A 21054-nucleotide genomic window follows, 5' to 3' on the forward strand; every position below is an offset into this window, starting at 1 on the left:
GGCAGGTGTGCACTCCCGCCGGAATGCTGTGTATAGGAAATGGCAGGGGAGCGTGTGAGCAGCCGCGGTGTCCTTCAGGCAGCGCCCTTGCGCATGCGCAGAGGCACCGGATTTGATAAAAAGCCTGTAAGATGTTTCCTCCAAGTTACAAAAGGATCAATTATACTATTTTCCTCCCTCACGCGATAGAATGCTTCCGACCTATCCTCTACTAAAGGACTGGTTCCGCAAGGACTGGTCTAAACCAGAGGAAAAAAAATAATACGGAAGCCAGACTGCGTTCCACCTATAGGCTGTCCCTTGCGGCATATGAGGATTAGGAGAACCGCCCCCCCCCCCCCCCCCCCCCCACCAAAGGTGGATGTGGCAGCTGCCCGCTTGGCCAAAAAAGCCATCTTCCTGTCTGAAGAGTCTACTATGCTGGCAGACCAAATGGAAAGAAAGACGGATTTGCTGTGCAAAAAAAAACTTATGGATCAGTGGCTGCAGCTTCTGAGGTGGCATTCCAGTAGCGAGAGCCCTACGGATCTGGTTGTCAGATCTATCTAGAGATATCAATGATGGGGTGTCTCGCAAAGATCTATTTTAAGAACCTTTCCCTTATAGAGTCAGCTTCCGAGTTCTTATGTGATGCGCCATTAGATGTCATGAAATTTTCATCCAGAGCCTTAGCTTTATCGAAAGCAACAAGAAGGGCATTATGGATTAAGAATTGGGGAGGTGGTATTCCATCAAAAAATCATTTTGTCTCTCTTCCATTTCACCCTTCTTCGATGTTTGGGCCACAATTAAAGAGCATCCTCAAATCTTTATGTAAAGATAAGGGCAAACATTTTCCTTATGACTGGAAGAAACCTGGAAGATACGGAGGAACTAGCAGAAGAGGTCGGTACTCAAGCCCCTTCAGAAGACGGGGGGAATTTTCGACACAAATAGAAAGGGATATTCTCTAGAACTACAGAAGATTCCTCCAGACAGATTTATGATCAACTGAGCCACTACAGTAGTCACCGATCTTGTTCAACAATTCCTGCACCAAAGGGCACTGGAAGACGTTCCAGCAGAGGAAAGAGGAAGAGGTTTCTACTCCCCAATCTTTGCGGTCCCAAAATGTGGCGGAGATTGGAGACTGGTCATAGATTTGTCCCTTCTGAACAAATATTTTTGTAAAGAAAAGATTCAAAATGGAGTCGATAAGGTCAGCGGTCCTATACATTCAGCAGGGAGATTACATAGCATCACTAGATCTCCAGGATGCATACCTGCATATCCCTGTCCGGCCTACCCACAGAAAGTTCCTTCAAATAGCAGTGAGGTCTCAAGGTCAAGTTAGTCACCTACAATTCACTTGCATCCCTTTCGGCATAACAGCACAGAGAGTCTTCACCAAAGTGGTTGTAGTCATGGTGGTCCATCTCAGATTACTGGGCATCCATGTGACACTGTACTTGGATGACTGGCTGTTCAAAGCACAATCAGAAAATCTCTTAACAAGTCATCTTCAGACGGCGATGGAAGTCCTACGGGATCATGGATTCCTCATATATCTCAAAAAATCCCAATGGGCTCCCACAAGAAGGATTACTTACCTGGGGTTTGTAATAGACTCCACACAAATGAAAATCTTCCTTTCAGAGGAGAGGTCTACCAAGATCTGTCAGAATCTTAGTTTTTTTTCTAAGTCTCCAGTCATGCACGATACGGTTTTGCCATGAAGATCCTGGGCCTGTTAACATCTTCAATAGACACGGTTCCTTGGGCGAAGTCACATATAAGAAAGCTTCAATCTTACGTCCTGGCTCTATGGGACAAGTCGCAGGAAGATCTGGAGTCTGTTATTCCTCTTCAAAGGAAGATGAAGAAATCCTTGACATGGTGGTTGGAACCTCTCCGTTTTCATCAAGGTAAGAGTATTTTCTTTCCCCAACCGGTAGTCCTCAATACGGATGCCTCAGGCTACAGTTGGGGCTGCCCATGTCAAGGATTTGTGGGTTCAGAAGTCATGGCCGAGGAAGATCGCAGGAAGGTCATCCAACTACTGGGAGATGAAGGCAATCAGTCTGGTGTTGAAACATTTCAAGAAAATTCTCCGGGGACGCCATGTTCAGGTTCACTCCGACAATCTCCCGTCAGTTTACTATGTAAACAAACAGGGAGGAACAAGGAGAAAAGGCCTTCAGGACCTGTGTGCCATTAAATGAGATGGGAAGAGAAAACCTTCTCTCGATTTCAGCCACACACATAAGGGGCTCCCAGAATACCACTGCAGACTGGCTAAGCAGGCAGAAGTTGGAGTCTCAACCAACAGATATTCTAGATGATTGTAGACAGGTGGGGCCTGCCGTCTCTGGATGTGTTTGCAACTCAAGAAAACAGGAAACTACCCTGATTCTTCTCTCTCTCGGGCGAGTCATCCCCTGGTAGTGGACGGACTGTCGATATCTTGGAGGGGGATGTTGATCTATGCCTTTCCTCCTCTTCCATTGATTCCTCGAATGCTCAGGAAAATCATGGACGAGCAAGTCTGAGCTCCGGTAGTCCTTCCATTGTGGCCACGACGGGCATGGTTTCAGCTCGTGTGGGAAGCATCGAGAGGAGACCACTTCAAGCTTCCAGTAATCAAGGATCTTCTCCTCCAAGGGGGCCTACTTCATCCAGATCATGGCAGTCTGAGTCTAGTGGCATGGAGCTTGAACGGCAAGACTTGAATAATCACAGTTTTTCTGATAACGTGATCAACACACTCTTGGCCTCCAGGAAGCCTGCTACGGTGAAGATATATGCAAGGGTTTGGCATCTTTATTCAAATTGGTGTTCAAGGAAAAATTTTAATCCACTAGAGAATCCAACACTATTACTTTTTCTTCAGGAAGGATTTGACAAGGGTCTCAAACCCAACACCCTAAGAGTCCAGGTTACAGCCATTCATGCCCACCTAAAAGGTCAGATTCAGCAATTGTGTCCAGATTCTTTAGAACTCTAAAAAAAGCTGCGGCCTCCTTATTGTCATCCGTTACCTTCATGGGACCTTCCACTAGTATTAAGAAAATTGTGCGGAGAACCATTCAAGCCTATGGAGTCAACATCATTGAAATGGCTTTCTCTCAAAACTCATTTGCTAATTGCTATTAGGTCAGCCAGACGTATTAGTAAACTACAAGCATTTTCCTGCAGGGAACCATATCTGAGGCTATTACCTAATCGGGTCATCTTTAGAACGATGCCAGGTTTTCTCCCCAAGGTTCCATGAGTTCAGAACTTGAATCAAGAGTTGGTGTTGCCGATGCTTTTGGAAGGGCAAGAAGGAGATCTTCATCTCTTGGATGTCAGAAAAGCCGTATTAACATATCTGGAAAGGACTTCACCTTTCAGGATATCAGAAGGCTTTTCATTCTCTTCCAGGGAACAAGAAAAGGTAGAAAAGCAAGCAAAGCCTCTCTGGCAACATGAATCATAGCAGTGCCGAATGGTATCCCTGAATTAGAGGGTGCTACTTCTTCCCTATGCCTCAGAGCTCATTCTACGCGCTCAACAGCAGCTTCATGAGCAGAAAAATACCACGTGCCGCACAGCACCCTGGGCCTCGGCCTACAACCTTCATTAACTCCTGTGTTTTTGCACTTCCATTTTTCCTCCTTACCTTTAAAAAATCATAACTCTTTCAATTTTGCACCTAAAAATCCATATGATGGCTTATTTTGCCACTGCCACCAATTCTACTTTGCAGTGACATCAGTCATTTTACCCAAAAATCTACGACAAAATGGAAAAAAACAAAAAACAGTGTGTGACAAAATTGAAGAAAAAACACAATTTTGTAACTTTTTGGGGCTTCCGTTTCTACGCAGTACATTTTTCGGTAAAAATGACACATTGGGGGATATGTATCAAAGCTGTCTATGTCCCGCATCAATATAGACCAAACTACAGAGGGTTAGGCTGGTCTATTGTGCGCCCAATTTATCAAATGGCGCACAGCTCTTGATAAATTTTGTGCACAGACTCCATGATCTATGGTTTAGTCTATATTTAAACCTGCTCCAACATGGTCTGACATTTCGGAGTACTTTCAGCCTATGCGACTTGTCGCTGAAAAGTCGCTTTTGATAAATTCAGCACCAATGCATTTTCCAATGCATTTCAGTCTAACATAGACTAGCATGCATCATGTTCTAAAAATCCTCTAGAGCAAAAGTCGCAGAAAAGTCGCACATATTTAGACTGCGACTTTCTATGCGACAAATTTAGACAAGAAAAACCAGTCTAAATCCTTTGATAAATCTCCCCCATTATGTTTATTCTGTAGGTCCATACGATTAAACTGATATCCTACTTCTTTAGGTTTGATTTTGTCGTACTTCTGGAAAAAATCATAACTACATGGAGGAATTTTTTTTTCTTCTGACCCCTAAAACTTATTTTTTCACGTACGGGGCGGTATGAGGCCTCATTTTCTGCACTGTGATCTGAAGTATTTAGCCGCACCTCTTTAGTACTGATCGGACTTTTTGATCGCTCTTTATTCATTTTTTCATGATGTAAAAAGTGACCAAAAATACACTATTTTGGACTTTTGAATTTTTTTGCACTTACGTCATTGACCGTGCGGTTTAATTAACGATATATTTTTTATAAGTCGGACATTTCCGCACGCGGTGATACCACATATGTTTATTTTTATTTACACTTTTTTTTATGGGAAAAGGGGGGTGATTCAAACTTTTATTAGGGAAGGAGTTAAATGATCTTTATTAACTTTTTTTCCCCCACTTTTCTTTTGCAATGTTAAAGTTTCCATAGGGGGCTATAACACTGCACACACTGATCTTTTACATTGATCAATGGTTTCTCATAGGAAACCCTTGATCGATGATTCTGCCGCTTGACTGCTTATGCCTGGATCTCAGGCACCGAGCAGTCAATCGACGATCGGACACCAAGAGGCAGGTAAGGGGACCTTCCTTGTGTCCTACACCTGTTTGGGATGCCGTGGACCACGGCGGTCCCAAACAGCCCCCTAAGCTAGCCGGGGGTAGTTTAGTTTCACTTTAGACACGGCAATATACTTTGAACACCGCATCTAAAGGGTGTCAGTGAGATTAGGCAAAGCCACAGGTCCCAGCCATTGTTAGAGGGAAAGGACCCAGGACGTACAGGTACGCCATTGGTCCTTAACAGGTTAAAGGAGTACTCCGGTGGAAATTATTATTATTATTATTTTTATTTTTTTTAAATCAACAAGGACCCAGGACGTACAGGTACACCCTTAGTCCTTAACAGGTTAAAGGGGTACTCCCCTTTTATATTACTTATATTAAAAAATCTTAATCCTTCCAGTACTACGTAGCTGCTGAATACTACAGAGGAAATTCTTTTCTTTTTGGAACACAGAGCTCTCTGCTGACATCATGAGCACAGTGCTCTCTGCTGACAACTCTGTCCATTTTAAGAACTGTCCAGAGTAGGAGACCCCGGAGTACCCCTTTAATCGGTTAGATATCTCTGCCTCTGAGGGATCGCCCTTCGGTGCGTGTGTAATTTAAGGAGTTGGTAGCCAATAATTCCCTCTCTTCTTCTTATGTTGGTTTGGCATTGCTTTGCAAGTCCCATTGTGTGCCACCGTACGATGACCATGAAGTGGGAAATTTGTTCTTACCTGTCTGTAGGCGGCACAACTTTATGCCACCCTAATAAATTCTTATTGCTGCATGCTATACAAGTGTGGTCTGGTTATTGAGGTCTTTTATGTCGTAGGGTGCAGCTGCGGTCTATTACTTTAATTGTTTAATTAGTAACCTTGCTTTCTGCATTAAATGTACTGCTAGGTTTGTTCTTCTAAATCCGGGTCAGAAGAATTCTTAACCCATTGTGTGCCACCTTCAGACTCCAGGAAATGGAAATTTCAGGTAAGAACAAATTTCCCATACACACACACACACACACACACTATATAATATATATATATATATATATATATATATATACATATATATACACATACATACATACATACATATACATACATACATATATATACACACACACATTTATACACACACACGTGGGTGTGTGTCACACTTTCTTTGTGAAATCATATAAAATGGTGTTCTGAAAAATTGTTTTTTGCTTACATGCTCCAAATTTATCAACCCTCCTGCGATAGTAAGATAACTATGTTGCACTTAAACACAGTTTCTAAAGACAACAATAAAAAATGTCCCCCTATATTTATAGCTGGCCGAGAGAAAGGAGACTTACTAGTGGTGATGTGGACCAGCGGAGATGAAACGCAGAGTGCATGCAAGAAGGCTTTTAGTAAACCAGAGAAATGGTTCACCTGACACTGCTACAGCCTGCCCACAATAGCACTCTAAATATGTTACTTCAGACACTGACCAAACATCTCAACAATAGAGAAGAGAAAAAAAAAAAAAGACAGCACACAAAGAGAAGTTATGACCTGTTAGTCATCCTTATATGCAAACTTCTATCATAGGTTTTCAGACATATAGATAATAAAAACAAACAATAGAGACTTACCTTAATAGATATTAAGCTGTTAATAAGAGGAACAAAAAACATTTCATCACCATCCCAGCTCTGCTTCCCATTAACCTCTATTTTGCCTTTTAGTTTCCACCTTTGCCTGCCATATCTCATGAATATCTGTTACAAAAAAAAGATGGATATTATAATTCCCTATCATTTATATACTTCAAACCAAATAGATAAAAGCCTATGTCTGTTCTTTATTAGTAACATATCATGCATTTATTTTAACTTTTTTTTTAAACAAAAGTAGAAATAAAAAATAATCGTGTTCTAAAGAAAATTATGGACAATAATCTTTCAATGTAAATTAAAAGAAAAAGGAGATTTTTTAGACTTACCATAAAATCTCTTTCTCGAAGGATCCATTGGGGGACACAGTGTCAACCTACTAGAGACAGCAGCATATACCCAGAGTCTATGGTAACCAAAAAGTCAGCTCCTCCCAGCAGGATATACCTGCCTCCAGGCCACTGAGCAATTCAGTTTCGTCTCAGAGCAATAGGAGGAGACCGATAGGTCAAAGGAAAAAAAAAACATGAACTGTCCGAGAACACGAAGAAAAAATAACTGAATACTCCCTTGGACAGATAACGAAAAAGAACCCCAGAAAAAAGGGTCGGGAGCTGTGTCCCCCAATGGATCCTTCGAGAAAGATTTTACGGTAAGTCTAAAAAATCTCCTTTTCTCTATCGGCTCCATTGGGGGACACAGACTCTGGGACGTACCAAAGCCGTCCCTTGGGTGGGCAGAGAATAAAAAGGTCAGGCAATCGGCTGTACCACCGCCGCCTGCAACACCTTACGGCTAAGACTAGCATCAGCCGATGCGAAGGTATGAACCTGATAGAATTTTGAAAAAGTGTGTAAAGACGACCAAGGGGCCACTTTATAGATCTGCGAGGCCTTGTTTTGAAAAGCCCAGGATGCTCCCACAGAGCGGGTGGAATGAGCCAGAACCCTGAAAGGTGGGGTCCTCCCCTTGCAGCGGTAAGCTTCCAAAACAGCACATCGGATCCACCGAGAAATGGTGGCCTTAGAAGCAGGCTGTCCCTTACGACTGCCTTCCATAAGAACGAAAAAAGAATCGCACTGACGAAAGGAAGAGGTGACGGAAAGATAAGTCCGAACCGCTTGAACCACATCCAAATTGTGAAGCAGACGCTCCCTGGGATGAGAAGGAGTGGGACAAAAGGACGATGTCCTCATTGAGATGAAAAGCAGAAACTACTTTAGGCAAGAAGGAGGGATCTGGTCAGAAAACAACCGTGTCCTGATGAATTATCAGGAAAGGGGAACGGCAGGAGAGAGCTGCCAGTTCAGAAACTCTCCTGATGGAGGTAATAGCTATAAGAAATGCCACTTTCCAGGAAAGGAGACGAAGGGGAACCTCCCTAAGAGGCTCAAAGGGTGCACCCTGGAGAGCGCCTAGAACCAAGTTCAAGTACCAGGGAGGAGAAGGGGAGCGGTAAGGAGGGGCCGCATGTGCCACTCTTTGGAGGAAGGTCCGGACATGAGAATTGGAAGCCAGAGGATGCTGAAAAAGAATAGAAAGGGCCGAAACCTGACCCTTAAGGGAACTGAGAGCCAGCCCTAGTTCCAACCCCGACTGTAAAAAGGAAAGGAGACTGGGCACGGAAAAGGTAACTGGAGAAAAAGATTGCGCTTCGCACCAACGAAAGTAAGACCGCCAGATACGGTGGTAAATTTTTGCAGAGGAGGGCTTGCGAGCCCTAAGCATGGTGCGAATTACCTGTGAAGAGAAGCCGCGGGCCCTTAGAACCGCGGTCTCAACCGCCATGCCGTCAAATGCAGCGACTGTAAATTGTGGTGGCAAAGTGGACTCTGTAACAGTAGGTCTGGACGAAGAGGAAGGCAGAACGGAACGTCGTCCAGAAGCCAGACCACGTCGGTGTACCATGCCCTTCGAGGCCAGTTGGGAGCCACCAGAATGGCGGGGACTCCTTCCGCCTTGAGCTTCCTCAGAACCCTGGGAAGGAGAGGAGGGAACAGGTAGGGCAGGACAAAGCCCGACCACGGGATTACTAAGGCATCCAGGACCAGGGGGTCCCTTGTCTTTGACACAAACTTCGGAACTTTCCGGTTGTGTCGAGACGCGAAGAGGTCCACGTCCGGGGTCCCCCGGAGGTCGCAGACCTGCGCAAACACCTCAGGAAGAAGAGACCACTCTCCGGGGTCGGCTGAGGACCGACTGAGGAAATCCGCTTCCCAATTGAGAACTCTGGGAATGTGAATCGCCGAAATGGCTGGAACTACTTGTTCCGCCCAGAGGAGGATCTTTGACACCTCGGACATGGCCGCTGAGCTGCGAGTGCCGCCCTGCCGATTGATGTATGCCACAGCCGTGGCATTGTCCGATTGGACACGGACAGGCTGATCCAGAAGCAGGGACACCCAATGCTTCAGACACAGATAAATCGCCCTCAGTTCCAGAACGTTTATGTAAAGAAGGGCTACTTGGGGGGGCCAGAGGCCCTGAACCATCCGATTCTTGAAAACACCCCCCAGCCCGACAGGCTGGCATCCGTCGTGACCACCTGCCAGTGGAGGGGGAGGAACGAACACCCCTGAAGAAGAAGATACCGTGGACTCATACTGTAATGGCGCCCGCTCCGAACCCCGAGCGCACATGCCACCTGCAGTGAGTTCTGTGCGCCCGGGGACGGAGCTGCCGCGGCTGCCGAAAACTAAGTAAAAAGTGCACCCGCCCGCATGGAGAAGCCTGCAGCGTGTGTGTTAAAAAAAAACACATACACACACTCAATAAAGTGCCCCCTTTGTCCCTTTGTTCATTTTGCCTGTACTGTAGCCACTGCTCCCCCAATAATGCAGAAAAAAACAGAGGGTCTCCAGTTGTTGCAAGACCTAGGGAGAAAGATACTCACCTCATGCTGAAGAGCTTACCTAAAGAAGTCTTCAGACTGTGGTCTTCAGCCAGCCTTTTCACCTGCGGCAAGCCAAGCTCATAGCGAGGCGAACAGGGAGGTAGGGGGACCCGGACCCATGAGGTACAACCCCAAGCGCTAACCGTTGGCGAGAGGGGGTTAACAGTACATCCAAGATGCCTGCCACCTCTCGCAATGGGGAAACAGTGAACATTGCATTCCTGAGTCCCCACCTGAAAACAGAAATAAAAAGGAATAAAGAACTAACACAGTCCCTAAACCGAATAAAAAAAAAAAAAATATGAGACTTGGTCTGGAGAAAACCAGACCATGTCCACCTCCTTAGACACTAAGCAAGAACTGAATTGCTCAGTGGCCTGGAGGCGGGTATATCCTGCTCGGAGGAGCCGACTTTTTGGTTACCATAGTGTCAACCTCCTAGAGACAGCAGCATATTCCCAGAGTCTGTGTCCCCCAATGGAGCCAATACAGAAACATTGTTTCCAACAAACAGCAGTCAAGGATAAGAAGAGTCAATAATCTGACTCCATTCATTTTTCTTCTTGCTATTTTAGCAAAATACTATTAGCAAAACATTTATGAATGTAAAAGAGAACAAAAAAATGGATATCTTCTGCTGGGGAATAAAGTCTAGATGTGGTAAACCTAAAACACACTAAGCTCTTTCTTTTCCATTTCTATTTTTTTTTAATCAAGTATTGCCCTCTGCTGGATGCTGATAGCGGCTGCAATGAACAGTGTTTCTGAATGTAGGGACAAGAATAAGTACCATATAATATAGACAATATGTTGTTATCTCTAAAAATTGCATACTTTAGATTTACTGCACTTGTGTTTAACACTGTGCTGTCTATTTATTTATTTATGTATATATGAGCATGGGCTTTTTTTTTTATACATTGTGGTCTGAATTCACTCAATATATATTTGGCCAAAAACAAGAACCAATCTCAGAAGATATATTATGGGAAAAAGTCCAAGCAAATATTTAGATAAAATGCTGACCACAAAAACCGCTTGATAAAAGAGCTTTTATGTGTATGCGCCTACTGTTTGGCCTGAATGTGATGGTCAATTCTTTCATGGAGTGAAGGATCACATTTCAAGCTCCTACAATATACTTGGTGGGCAACCATTGATCTACAGCTATAGCATTGGTAAATCATTCTTGACAGTAATCTGTAAATTGTGGAAGGGTCTTGCTCAAATGAAAAACTAAATATTACTCTAATAAGAAAGTCAATAATTCACCAACCTCATACTGGTCTCCAGGACATAGACGTGCAAAACCAGCTAGGCCTATAAGTGAAAAGATATTATAGATTAGTAGTTGTTCAGAACAGTTTGCAGTCAGTATTCCCCTCATGAGGGCAAAAGAACAGCAAGTATATGCTTAAACAGGGCCACCATCATGGGGGGTAAAGCCAGTACAGCAGTAAGGGGCCCAGGCTCCCAGAGGGCCAGGACCCCAGCTGCAGCCCCTGCAGCAGCCAAGCACTGAAGCCGAAGACCACCGGTAAAGAAGCCCAGGAGCAGACTTAGTCAGGGCACTGCCTGAGCCATAGAGAGGGCCTGTTGCTGCCAGCAACAATTTTTCTGTACATCTGCGGGCCCTGTAAAATCAACGCAGGGCCGCGCTGTCTGCCTGGGAATAGAAGAGCAGAGAAGGAGAGCCGGACCCCCCTCCCCTCACACTGTGGCCGATGATACGCCGACGGCTTTTTGACGTTCCCGTCCCCAGGATGCAGCATGAAGATCGCAGCAGAAAACAGTGAGGCAGATACCGGAGCAATGGGGGAACGTAGGAAGGTGAGTCAAAGTTTTTTTTTTTTTTTTAGTTTTTGCAGTCCAGGCACAGGGGAACTTAAGATTTCTGCCATATTTCTCCTTTTAATAAACTTCCCATGTATCATTTTGATTATGTTTATAGTGTAGTTTTTATTATGGGGTGATTTATAGGGGGTTCTTACATACAGGACCCTCAAATCTACTTCAGAACTGTACTCGTCCCTAAAAAGATCTGATTTTGAAATGTTCTCTATAATTTTGAAAATTGATGATTCTAAGCCCCGTAATGTCCTAAAAACGTAAAACAAAATTTAACAAATGATGCCAACAGAATGTAGACATATTGAGGGACATTTATCAATGTTTGCTTATGTATTCTTTTTTTAGTAATTTTTTCCTTACTTTTTTTTGCTTATGTGTGACTTATCTATCAACTGGTTTCAGCCTGTTGATAATTTTCTTTCACGTAAGCAATTTTTCCTTTTTTACTTTGGTAGTAGCTTTTTCTGCTCCATGTTTGAGCTGGAGTAAATTTAGTCAATTTTTAACCCTGTTGCGACTTTTTTTTGCGCAGTTGCGACTGTCGCAGTTAATAAATACCTGACTACCCGTAGTCCATTTTAAAATTACTACATAGTTAATTTTTGGAAAACTTGCTTTTCTCGCTTTCCAGTCAAAATGTCGCACGAAAAATCACGTAGTCGCAGTTGCGACAATTATAGTAAAGAAAACCTGACTAAACCCGTTGATAAATGTCCATAATTGTAAATACAAATTAATAACTGATTTATGTTGTATGACTATCTTTCTTAAAAGTAGAGAATCTGGGATTCAGAATTGCAACCGATATTGCGATATAGGAAAAATTCATATCATACAGAATAAAAAAATAAAACGGTATTCGGTATGAACCGGTATATTGCTCAGCACTACCTGCTACCCCACCACAGACCTTGACACCAGCTCCTATCTTGGAAGAAGAAGACTTTCAATGCCTGCAGCTGGGTCCCATTCATCCAAGTTAAGTAACATTTTGGGGAGAGGGGTTCCGGGTGCAGGTTGGGATTAGTGGGAGTTAAATAGACACTATCTCATGCAACAGCTGGGGACAACCTGGTTAAGAAACAATGAGATAATGTCCATTTACCTCCATCTCATGCTTCTGTAAAACTACAACTCACAGCATGCCCACACAGTCAGAGACATTTATCTATCTAATATCTATCTAGCTAATTATCAGTCTCTCTCATATCTATCTACGGTATTTTCTGGCCGGGAGGTAGCACATGCAGGGACGTCACTGATGTCCCGTGTGTGCGCCCATAGCAACAGCAGAGCAAAGCAGAGTGGAGCAACGAGGACGCGCGGGTATGGCAAGTTGCCAGTCGCACATCATCTTCGGTGCAACGACCACCGCTCCTCCGGCCTCCAGCCATACACTGTATATGGCGGAAGGCTGTATGTCTGTAGGGTCCACTGCCTACCTAATGTGGGGGAACTACAACCTAATGTGGGGGAAACTATACTGCTTACCTAATGTGGGGGAACTATACTGCCAACCTAATGTGGGGGAACTACAACCTAATGTGGGGAAACTATACTGCCAACCTAATGTGGGGGAACTACAACCTAATGTGGGGCAGGGATGTGGAAATCCTATCGCCCGATGCCCGGGACAAGTAGTTTTTGGGTGCCGGGCAGGTGAATTTTTCATAGATTTAGCCCTGTATCGGGCTAGCAGGGCCGGACCGACTTCAGAAATCTCACCTCACACCCTCGCTCAGGGTGTATGGAGGGGGCGGCGGCCCCCAGCTGATTTCAGTAGCCGGGGGCCGCTGCTCAGAGAACCCACCCCGTGCCCCAGTCTGTCCTCCTTCACACACATAAATCCTCCCTGTGCAGTGCAGTCTGTCCTCCTCACACACATAAATCCTCCCCGTGCAGTGCAGTCTGTCCTCCTCACACACAGAAATCCTCCCCGTGCAGTGCAGTCTGTCCTCCTCACACACATAAATCCTCCCCGTGCAGTGCAGTCTGTCCTCCTAACACATAGCACGGACGTCCTCTCTCCCCCTCCTGCTCTGTGTTTTCCCCATGCAAACTTGCAGCCTCTCCGTGGTAGATGAGGTCCTGAGGAGACAGAGCAGGGGTAGGGGGATGGAGCTGTGTGGGGGAGGGGAGGAGCTGTGTACGGAGCTGTGTCCGTCCTCGTTCTCCCCCTGCTTCTTGTGTAATGTAGAAGCAAGTGAGTGTGAAGCTCAGGTGAGGAGGCCGAGCATGCAGGCGGCGGGAAGGGTGGTTGTATATGTATGTAATGTATGATTAGGGGGGTGTATCAGCGGCGGGTGTATGTATGAAGTGTGCATATGTATGGTGTATATGTATGGTTTGAGTGTATGTGTGATGTGTGTATGAAGTCTGTGTGTGATGTGTGTATGTGTATGATGTCTGTGTATGTGTGATGTGTGTATGTAATGTATGATGGGGAAGCAGCAGCGGGTGTATGTATGATGTGTCTGTAACTATGTATGTAATGTATAATATAGGGGGCAGTGGCCGGTGTATGTACATGTATGATGTGTCTATGTAGGATTGTGTGTGTGTATATGTTATGTATAATATAGGGGCAGTGGCCGGTGTATGTATATACTGTATAATATAAGGGGCAGTGGCCGGTGTATGTATGATGTGTCTATGTATGATGTATGTATATACTGTATAATATAGGGGGCAGTGGCCAGTGTATATATGTATGATTTATGTATATACTGTATAATATAGGGGGCAGTGGCCGGTGTATGCATGATGTGTCTATGTATGATGTATGTATATACTGTATAATATAGGGGGCAGTGGCCAGTGTATATATGTATGATGTATGTATATACTGTATAATATAGGGGGCAGTGGCCGGTGTATGTATGATGTGTCTATGTATGATGTATGTATATACTGTATAATATAGGGGGCAGTGGCCGGTGTATGTATGTGTGTATGTATGATGTATATGCATGTATGTTTTGTACAGGGGAGGACTGACAAGTGCAGCTGCCAGTTGTGCCATCTAATTTTTTTATTTTTAGTGTCTTCTGGTCACCTGCACTAAATTGCACCCCCAGAATCTCACCCCTTCATACTCGCCGACCAAGAGCCCCACGGATGCACGCAAACACGCCCGAACCAAAACTACAAATTCCAGCATGCTGCACCATAACCTAAACTGTAGAACTATAAAGTGTAACATGCTGGGAGTTGTAGTTTTGGTTCGGGTCAGCTGCAGAGCCATAGGCTGAATCAGGGCATGCTGGGAGTTGTACTTACTAACTGCAATTCCCAGTATTCATTGACACATCCTATGGCTCTACAGCTGACACAAACCAAAACTACAACTCCCAGCATGTTCCACAATAACCTTTACTGTGCTATACAGTTCAACATGCTTCAACACCCACACAACCATAGGCTGTATCAGGGCATGCTGGGTGTTGTAGTTACTAACTGCAATTCCCTGTATTCCTTGACACATCCTATGGCTCTACAGCTGACACAAACCAAAACTACAACTCCCAGCATGTTACACAATAACCTTAACTGTACTACTATACAGTGCAACATGCTTCAACACCCACACAACCATAGGCTGTATCAGGGCATGCTGGGTGTTGTAGTTATCTACTAACTAAATGCAACTTCCAGCATTTTCTGACACATAAATTAGAGTAAATAAAATGCACCATATAAACTGGAGAAGCAGAACCCCCCCCCCCCCAATAACACAGCGGCGTTCAGTGGTTTCCAATTAAAAGACTCCGTGTATAAGTCCCTATGAAGACTGAAAAATAGTGATTAAAATATTTTAGAAAGTGCATATATATGTGAATAAGCCCCTTTCCTAATAAAAGTTCTGACAATAAATGGTTCCGATAAAAACTACAGATCACGGCACATAAGATTACCCTCATACATCCCTGTATATGGAGAAATTGGAGTTATAGGGGTCAGATGGGGGGGGGGGGGGGGCTTGCCTCGGGTGTAAAAAGAGCTACAGCTCTCCCGCCGCTAATAGCCTGGCATGCTGCGATCACCGTGGCCGCTATTATACCATTAGATCACCGCTGTCTAAGTTGACAGCAGTGTCTAAAGGGATCTTATACCCATCCCTGGTGGTCTAGTGGGGTAGATAGTACTATTTTGGTTGAAATTATTTCATCTACCAGGACAAGTGGATTTTCTTGAGGGACAAGTAGATTGTGTTCCGCTTTAGTCCCTTGGACAAGTAGTTTTTTTTTTCAAATTTCCACACCCCTGGTGGGGAAAACTATACTGCTTACCTAATGTGGTGGAACTACAACCTAATGTGGGGAAACTATACTGCTTACCTAATGTGGGGGAACTATACTGCCAACTTAATGTGGGGGGAACTACAACCTAATGTGGGGGGGACTATGCTGAAAACCTAATGTGGGGGGGAACTATGCTGACAACCTAATGTGGCGGGAAATATGCTGACAACCTAATGTGGGGGGAACTATGCTGACAACCTAATGTGGGGGGGAACTATGCTGACAACCTAATGTAGTGGAACTATGCTGACAACCTAATTTGGGGGGAACAATACTGCCAACCTAATGTGGGGAGAACTATGCTGACAACCTAATGTGGGGGGAAATATGCTGACAACCTAATGTGGGGGGAAATATGCTGACAACCTAATGTGGGGGGAAATATGCTGACAACCTAGTGTGGGGGGGGGGGGGGCAATGGCAAGGTAATGACATGACATTACCTACTGCCTGACTACTGGGATATTACCTACCTGGGAGCATTACTGGGGGAATTACCTACTAGGGTTATTATCGACCTACTGGTGGGGTTCTACCTTAAATAACCTACCCTCCACCATATCCCCCTACCCTTTCCCTTAGCACACTTTACTTCTTTATACTATTCAGGGCACCTAGGGGGGATTTCTGGAGCATTTAGGGTAAGGAACATGTGGGAAATGTGCTAGAAATAGTGCGGGCCTAATAGGTTTGTTGTCTAGCAGATTCTGTGAAGACGAGTCATGGTTGGGAGAAAACTTCATGATGGTCTGAGCAAGACAGAGAAGGAAAAGGGAAGAGAGTGACTCCAAGAAAACGCCTTATGTGAGTCAGTAGATGTAACTGCACTGTAATCACAGGGACTGCAAAGCTTGTGTGGAGCCAGGTCACTATGAACAATATTATTATAATAATATGTATGGTGATAATATTCCTCCTTCTATACTAGTATTATTACTAATATTGATCTTCGTATACAGGATTTGGTCAGTAACAGTATGGTGGTAATATTTATAGAGATATTTCCTCCTTCTTTCCTCTTTGAACTAAAGGCCTCTTGTCTTTCTCCTAAAGCAGACACTGTTGAAGAATCTGAAGAGGACATCAGTGACGTGCAGACACAACCCGATGATGATGAAGTCGGGTGCAGAAGGGGCTTTATCATGATCAGGAGAAGAGGGTTGCACGTTGCCCGTGAGGCATCAGCTGAGCCAGCAAGGTGGCAGCATGGTTGGCAGTCAGCATGGTGGCAGAAGTGGAAAGTCTGGAGCCAAACATGCCTGGGGTAGACCACCTACTTTGCGGCAGCCTACCTTAGCGGGAGGTAGTGGAACAGAGGTTCTTGGAGTCAGCGGCAGTAGCAGTCAATCAGCGTGGACTGTTGGTGGGAAAATCAGCTACTCGGCGGTGTGGCGGTTATTCATCAAGCCTGGCCACATGCAAGATGTGTCGGCAGAAGGTGAAGCGTGGCCAGGGTCCCAATGTTGGCACCACGGCCCTGCATCAGCATATGCAGAGTCACCATGAAGTGGCCTGGGAGAACCATGGCTCCGATGTGGTAGTCCAGCCAGCTGCAGCACCCAGTGGCACGCCGTTCCGTGTTTCAGCCAGCCAAGGCTCCAATACCTCAGCCGAAGGGAGCTGTGTATTGTACCCATCTTCTGTCGCTCCAGATGCTCCTGCTCCTCCTACTTCGAATCAGTCATTCCGCCAGCAATCCATCGGCGAAGCCATGTCCAAGAGACAACAGTATGCACCCACTCATCCAACGGCGCAGAAGCTGAATGTGCTCCTGTCCAAGTTGCTGGTGCTGCAGTCTCTCCCTTTTGAAGTGGTGGACTCTGCACCATTCAGAGAACTGATGGCTTGTGCCGAGCCGAGGTGGAGAGTCCCAAGCCATAATTTCTTGCAAAGAAGGCAGTGCCAGCCCTGCACAATTTTGTGGAACAGAAGGTGGTCCAGTCCTTGAGCCTGTCTGTGTGTACCAAAGTGCACGGCAGCGCCGACGTGTGGAGCTGTAACTAGGGTCAGGGACAATACATGTCCTTTACCGCCCACTGGGTGAATATGTTCCTCCATATGTTGGACCGATATGAATAGAGAAAAGCCATCACCGATTTATTGATGACCCAAGCGTATAGGGGGACTTCCCTGTAACTTCAATGTCAACCAGTGGCAGCTCATACGTGACACCTGCCGTTTGCTCAGGCTGTTTGAGGAAGCCACATTATTAGTCAGTCGCCAGGATTATGGAATGAACAACATCATTCCACTGCTTCCTTTCCTACAACACGTGTCGGAAACTATGGCTGGTCAGGGAACTTGAGACGTGGCGCCTACATCTCATGACCGCATGAGCCCTGTGGGGGCTGAACTGGAGGAGGAGGGGAACAGTGGAGCAGTTTAGGTTTTCCGAGATGGGCGGTTTTTCTAGTCATCTGACAGGAGAGGAGCAGAAGTAGCTGGAGGAGCTAGAGGGTTATGAGGAAGGCGAGACAGATGACCCAGACACACCGTGGCAGTATACAGTGGAGATGGAGGCAGGGAGTCCCTCAGAGTCACTTGCACAAATGGTTCGATGCATGCTCACTTGCTTGCGTAGTGACAGCCGAATTGTCACAATTCGGCAGCGGGATGACTTCTGGCTCTCCACCTTATTGGACCCTCGCTACCAGCACAAAATGTTGGCCTTTTTTACACCCACTGAGAAGGAGGACAAACTGATCTACTACAAAGACATCCTACGTAGTCAGTTGGCCGATGCCTATCGGCACCATCGTCCATTCTCTTGCAGGTCTGATTCAGGGGGGCCATCTGCAGTCACCTTGCACTGCCATGGCTGCTGGGGAGGGGTGGCAGGAGCAGTACCAGCTTCATCAGCAGCAGCCTGAGTCTACAGTCGCTGATGAGTAGCTTTCTTCACCCGCATAGTGAAGCAACTCATCAGCAGCAGGCAGACCTGGAGCGGGACCTGAACCAGCAGGAGGTGGCATACCTTGACATGACCATGCCAACATACCTCGAAGATCCGCTGGACTTCTGGGCAGCCAAACTTGATTTGCGGCCACAACTAGCAGAGTTTGCCCTGGAAAAGCTGTCCTGCCTGGCCAGTAGTGTGCCATCAGAACGGGTGTTTAGTGCGGCAGGGGCCATAGTAACCCCAAGGAGAACTCGTCTGTCCATGAAAAACGTGGAGAGACTGACCTTTGTGAAGATGAATCAGGCATGGATCAGCCAGGAATTGCACCCACCAATGCCTGATGCATCAGAGTAGATTGACCATGGTGCCACACCAACACTTCATAAATATGGATAGTGCTAAACATATTTATGGCACTGCTCCCCAGTTACAGACATTCCTCCGCATCAGACCACAAATACGTATTGAGGATATGCATTACGTAAAACGTAACTTTTAATAATATTCTTAGGATAAAATATATGGATGCAATTTTTTTTTTAAATCAAATAAAAGGAAATCTGTGCAAAACACCATGTGCCACCTACAGCACCAAGTATTGATCTGATGCAAAGACCTCTAAAAGGTGGAAGGGAACAACGTATGGTCCATTGTAACCGGTGGGGGTAAAAACTTCCCCTGTAAGGCCCTATTCTCGCATTATTAAATTCCCTTCTTGGCAAGTGTTACTCGCCCTAAAAAGGGCGGCCCCACATAGGAACCTCTCCCTATTTCCCCCTACAAACACTGCCATTTCCCAGGGTTTTTAGGTGGAAATAGAGTTTCCTGTGTGGGGCTGCCCTTTTTAGGTTGAGTAAAGCTTGCCAAGAAGGGAATTAATGGGGCAAGAGGAGAGTAGGGCCTTACAGGGGAAGTTTTTATCCCCACCTGCTACAATGGCAATACGTTGTTCCCTTCCATCCTTTCGAGGAAAGTGTTACTCGTCTTAAAGGAAACCGGTCAGATATTTTCTCTCGCACTATCCACAGGTACTGATGGATAGTGCGGGAGACGCTGGTTCCAACGAGCCCTACCTTGCCCGGATACACCTGGCTGTTTGCCCGCAATTGTACTTTTATTCTATGTGGAAATCTTGTTGTAACTGGCATTGGCAGGGCTTCTGCAGCTTACTGGCACTAACGTCAGCGCCGCTTATGAATGTTCATCCCCCCTCCCTCCAGTTAGGAGCGGTGAAGAGGGGGAGAGCTGGAGGGAGGGGTGATGAATATTCATAAGCGGCGCTGACATCAGTGCCAGTTAAGATGCAGAAGCCCCAACCAGTGCCAGTTAGAACAAGATTTCCACATAGAATAAAAGTACAATTGCGGACGAACGGCCAGGCGGATCCGGGCAAGGTAAGGCACGTTGGAATCAGCGTCTCCCGCACTATCCATCAGTACCTGTGGATAGTGCGGGAGAAAATATCTGACAGTTTTCCTTTAAAAGGGCGGCCCCACACAGGAACCAATCCCTATTTCCACCTAAAAACCCTGGGAAATGGCAGTGTTTGAAGGAGAGGTTCCTGTGTGGGGCCGCCCTTTTTAGAGCGAGTAACACTTGCCAAGAAGGGAATTAATAATGCGAGAGCAGGGCCTTTCAGGGGAAGTTTTTACCTCCACCGGTTAGAATAGACCATACGTTGTTCCCTTCCACCTTTTAGAGGTCTTTGCATCACATCAATACTTGTTGGTGTAGGTGGCACATGGGGGAGATTTATCAAATCCTGTCCAGTGGAAAAGTTGCCCAGTTGCCCATAGCAACCAATCAAATTCCTTTTTTTCATTTTGCAGAGGCCTTGTTAAAAATGAAAGGAGCAATCTGATTGGTTGCTTAGGGCAACTGGGTAACTTTTCCTCTGGACAGGTTTTGATAAATCTACCTCATGGTGTTTTTTTGCACACCTTTCCTTTCATTTGATAAAAAAAAAATGTTGGGTCCATATATTTTATTTTAAGCATATAATTAAAAGGTAAGTTTTATGTAATGCATATCCTCAATACAACACTAACACTTTTACAAAAGAGACCGTTTTCTTCTGCCTGTCTCCTCATGTGTCCGCCACCTCCAGGCTGTGTCATTCAGCCACTATATGTTCTCCTCATGCTGCCGCCAACTCAAGGCTGTGTCATTCAGCCACTATATGTTCTCATGTTGCCGCCACCACTACGCTGTGTCATTCAGTCACTATATGGTCTCCTTATGCTGCCGCCCCCTCCACGCTGTGTCATTCAGCCCAGCCACTATATGGTCTCCTCATGCTGCCGCCAACTCCAGGCTGTGTCATTAAGCCACTATATGTTCTCCTCATGCTGCTGCCACCTCCACGCTGTGTCATTTAGGCACTCTATGGTCTCCTCATGTTTCCTCCACTTCCAGGCTGGGTCATTCAGCCACTATATGGTCTCGTCATGCTGCTTCCACCTCCACGCTGCGTCATTCAGGCACTATATGGTCTCCTCATGCTTCCGTCACCTCCAGGCTGTGTCATTGAGCCACTATATGTAATCCTC

At 45.6% G+C, this 21054-nt stretch overlaps 1 protein-coding gene across 4 annotated transcripts in view; it reads right to left on the reverse strand.

Moving 5' to 3' along the window:
- The window catches only part of RIPOR2 (RHO family interacting cell polarization regulator 2), a 195522-nt gene that overhangs the window by 75097 nt on the left and 99371 nt on the right, over positions 1-21054 (reverse strand). For all 4 annotated transcript variants that reach the window (XM_056521323.1, XM_056521321.1, XM_056521324.1 and 1 more), the window contains exons 9-10: positions 10731-10774; positions 6541-6666 (exon numbers count right to left, since the gene is read on the reverse strand). In XM_056521323.1, coding sequence (XP_056377298.1) covers positions 6541-6666; positions 10731-10774 — 170 coding nt within the window. The remainder of the gene's footprint in view (positions 1-6540; positions 6667-10730; positions 10775-21054) is intronic.

The sequence above is a fragment of the Hyla sarda genome, chromosome 5 (assembly GCF_029499605.1).
Source record: "Hyla sarda isolate aHylSar1 chromosome 5, aHylSar1.hap1, whole genome shotgun sequence".
Lineage (NCBI taxonomy): Eukaryota > Metazoa > Chordata > Amphibia > Anura > Hylidae > Hyla > Hyla sarda.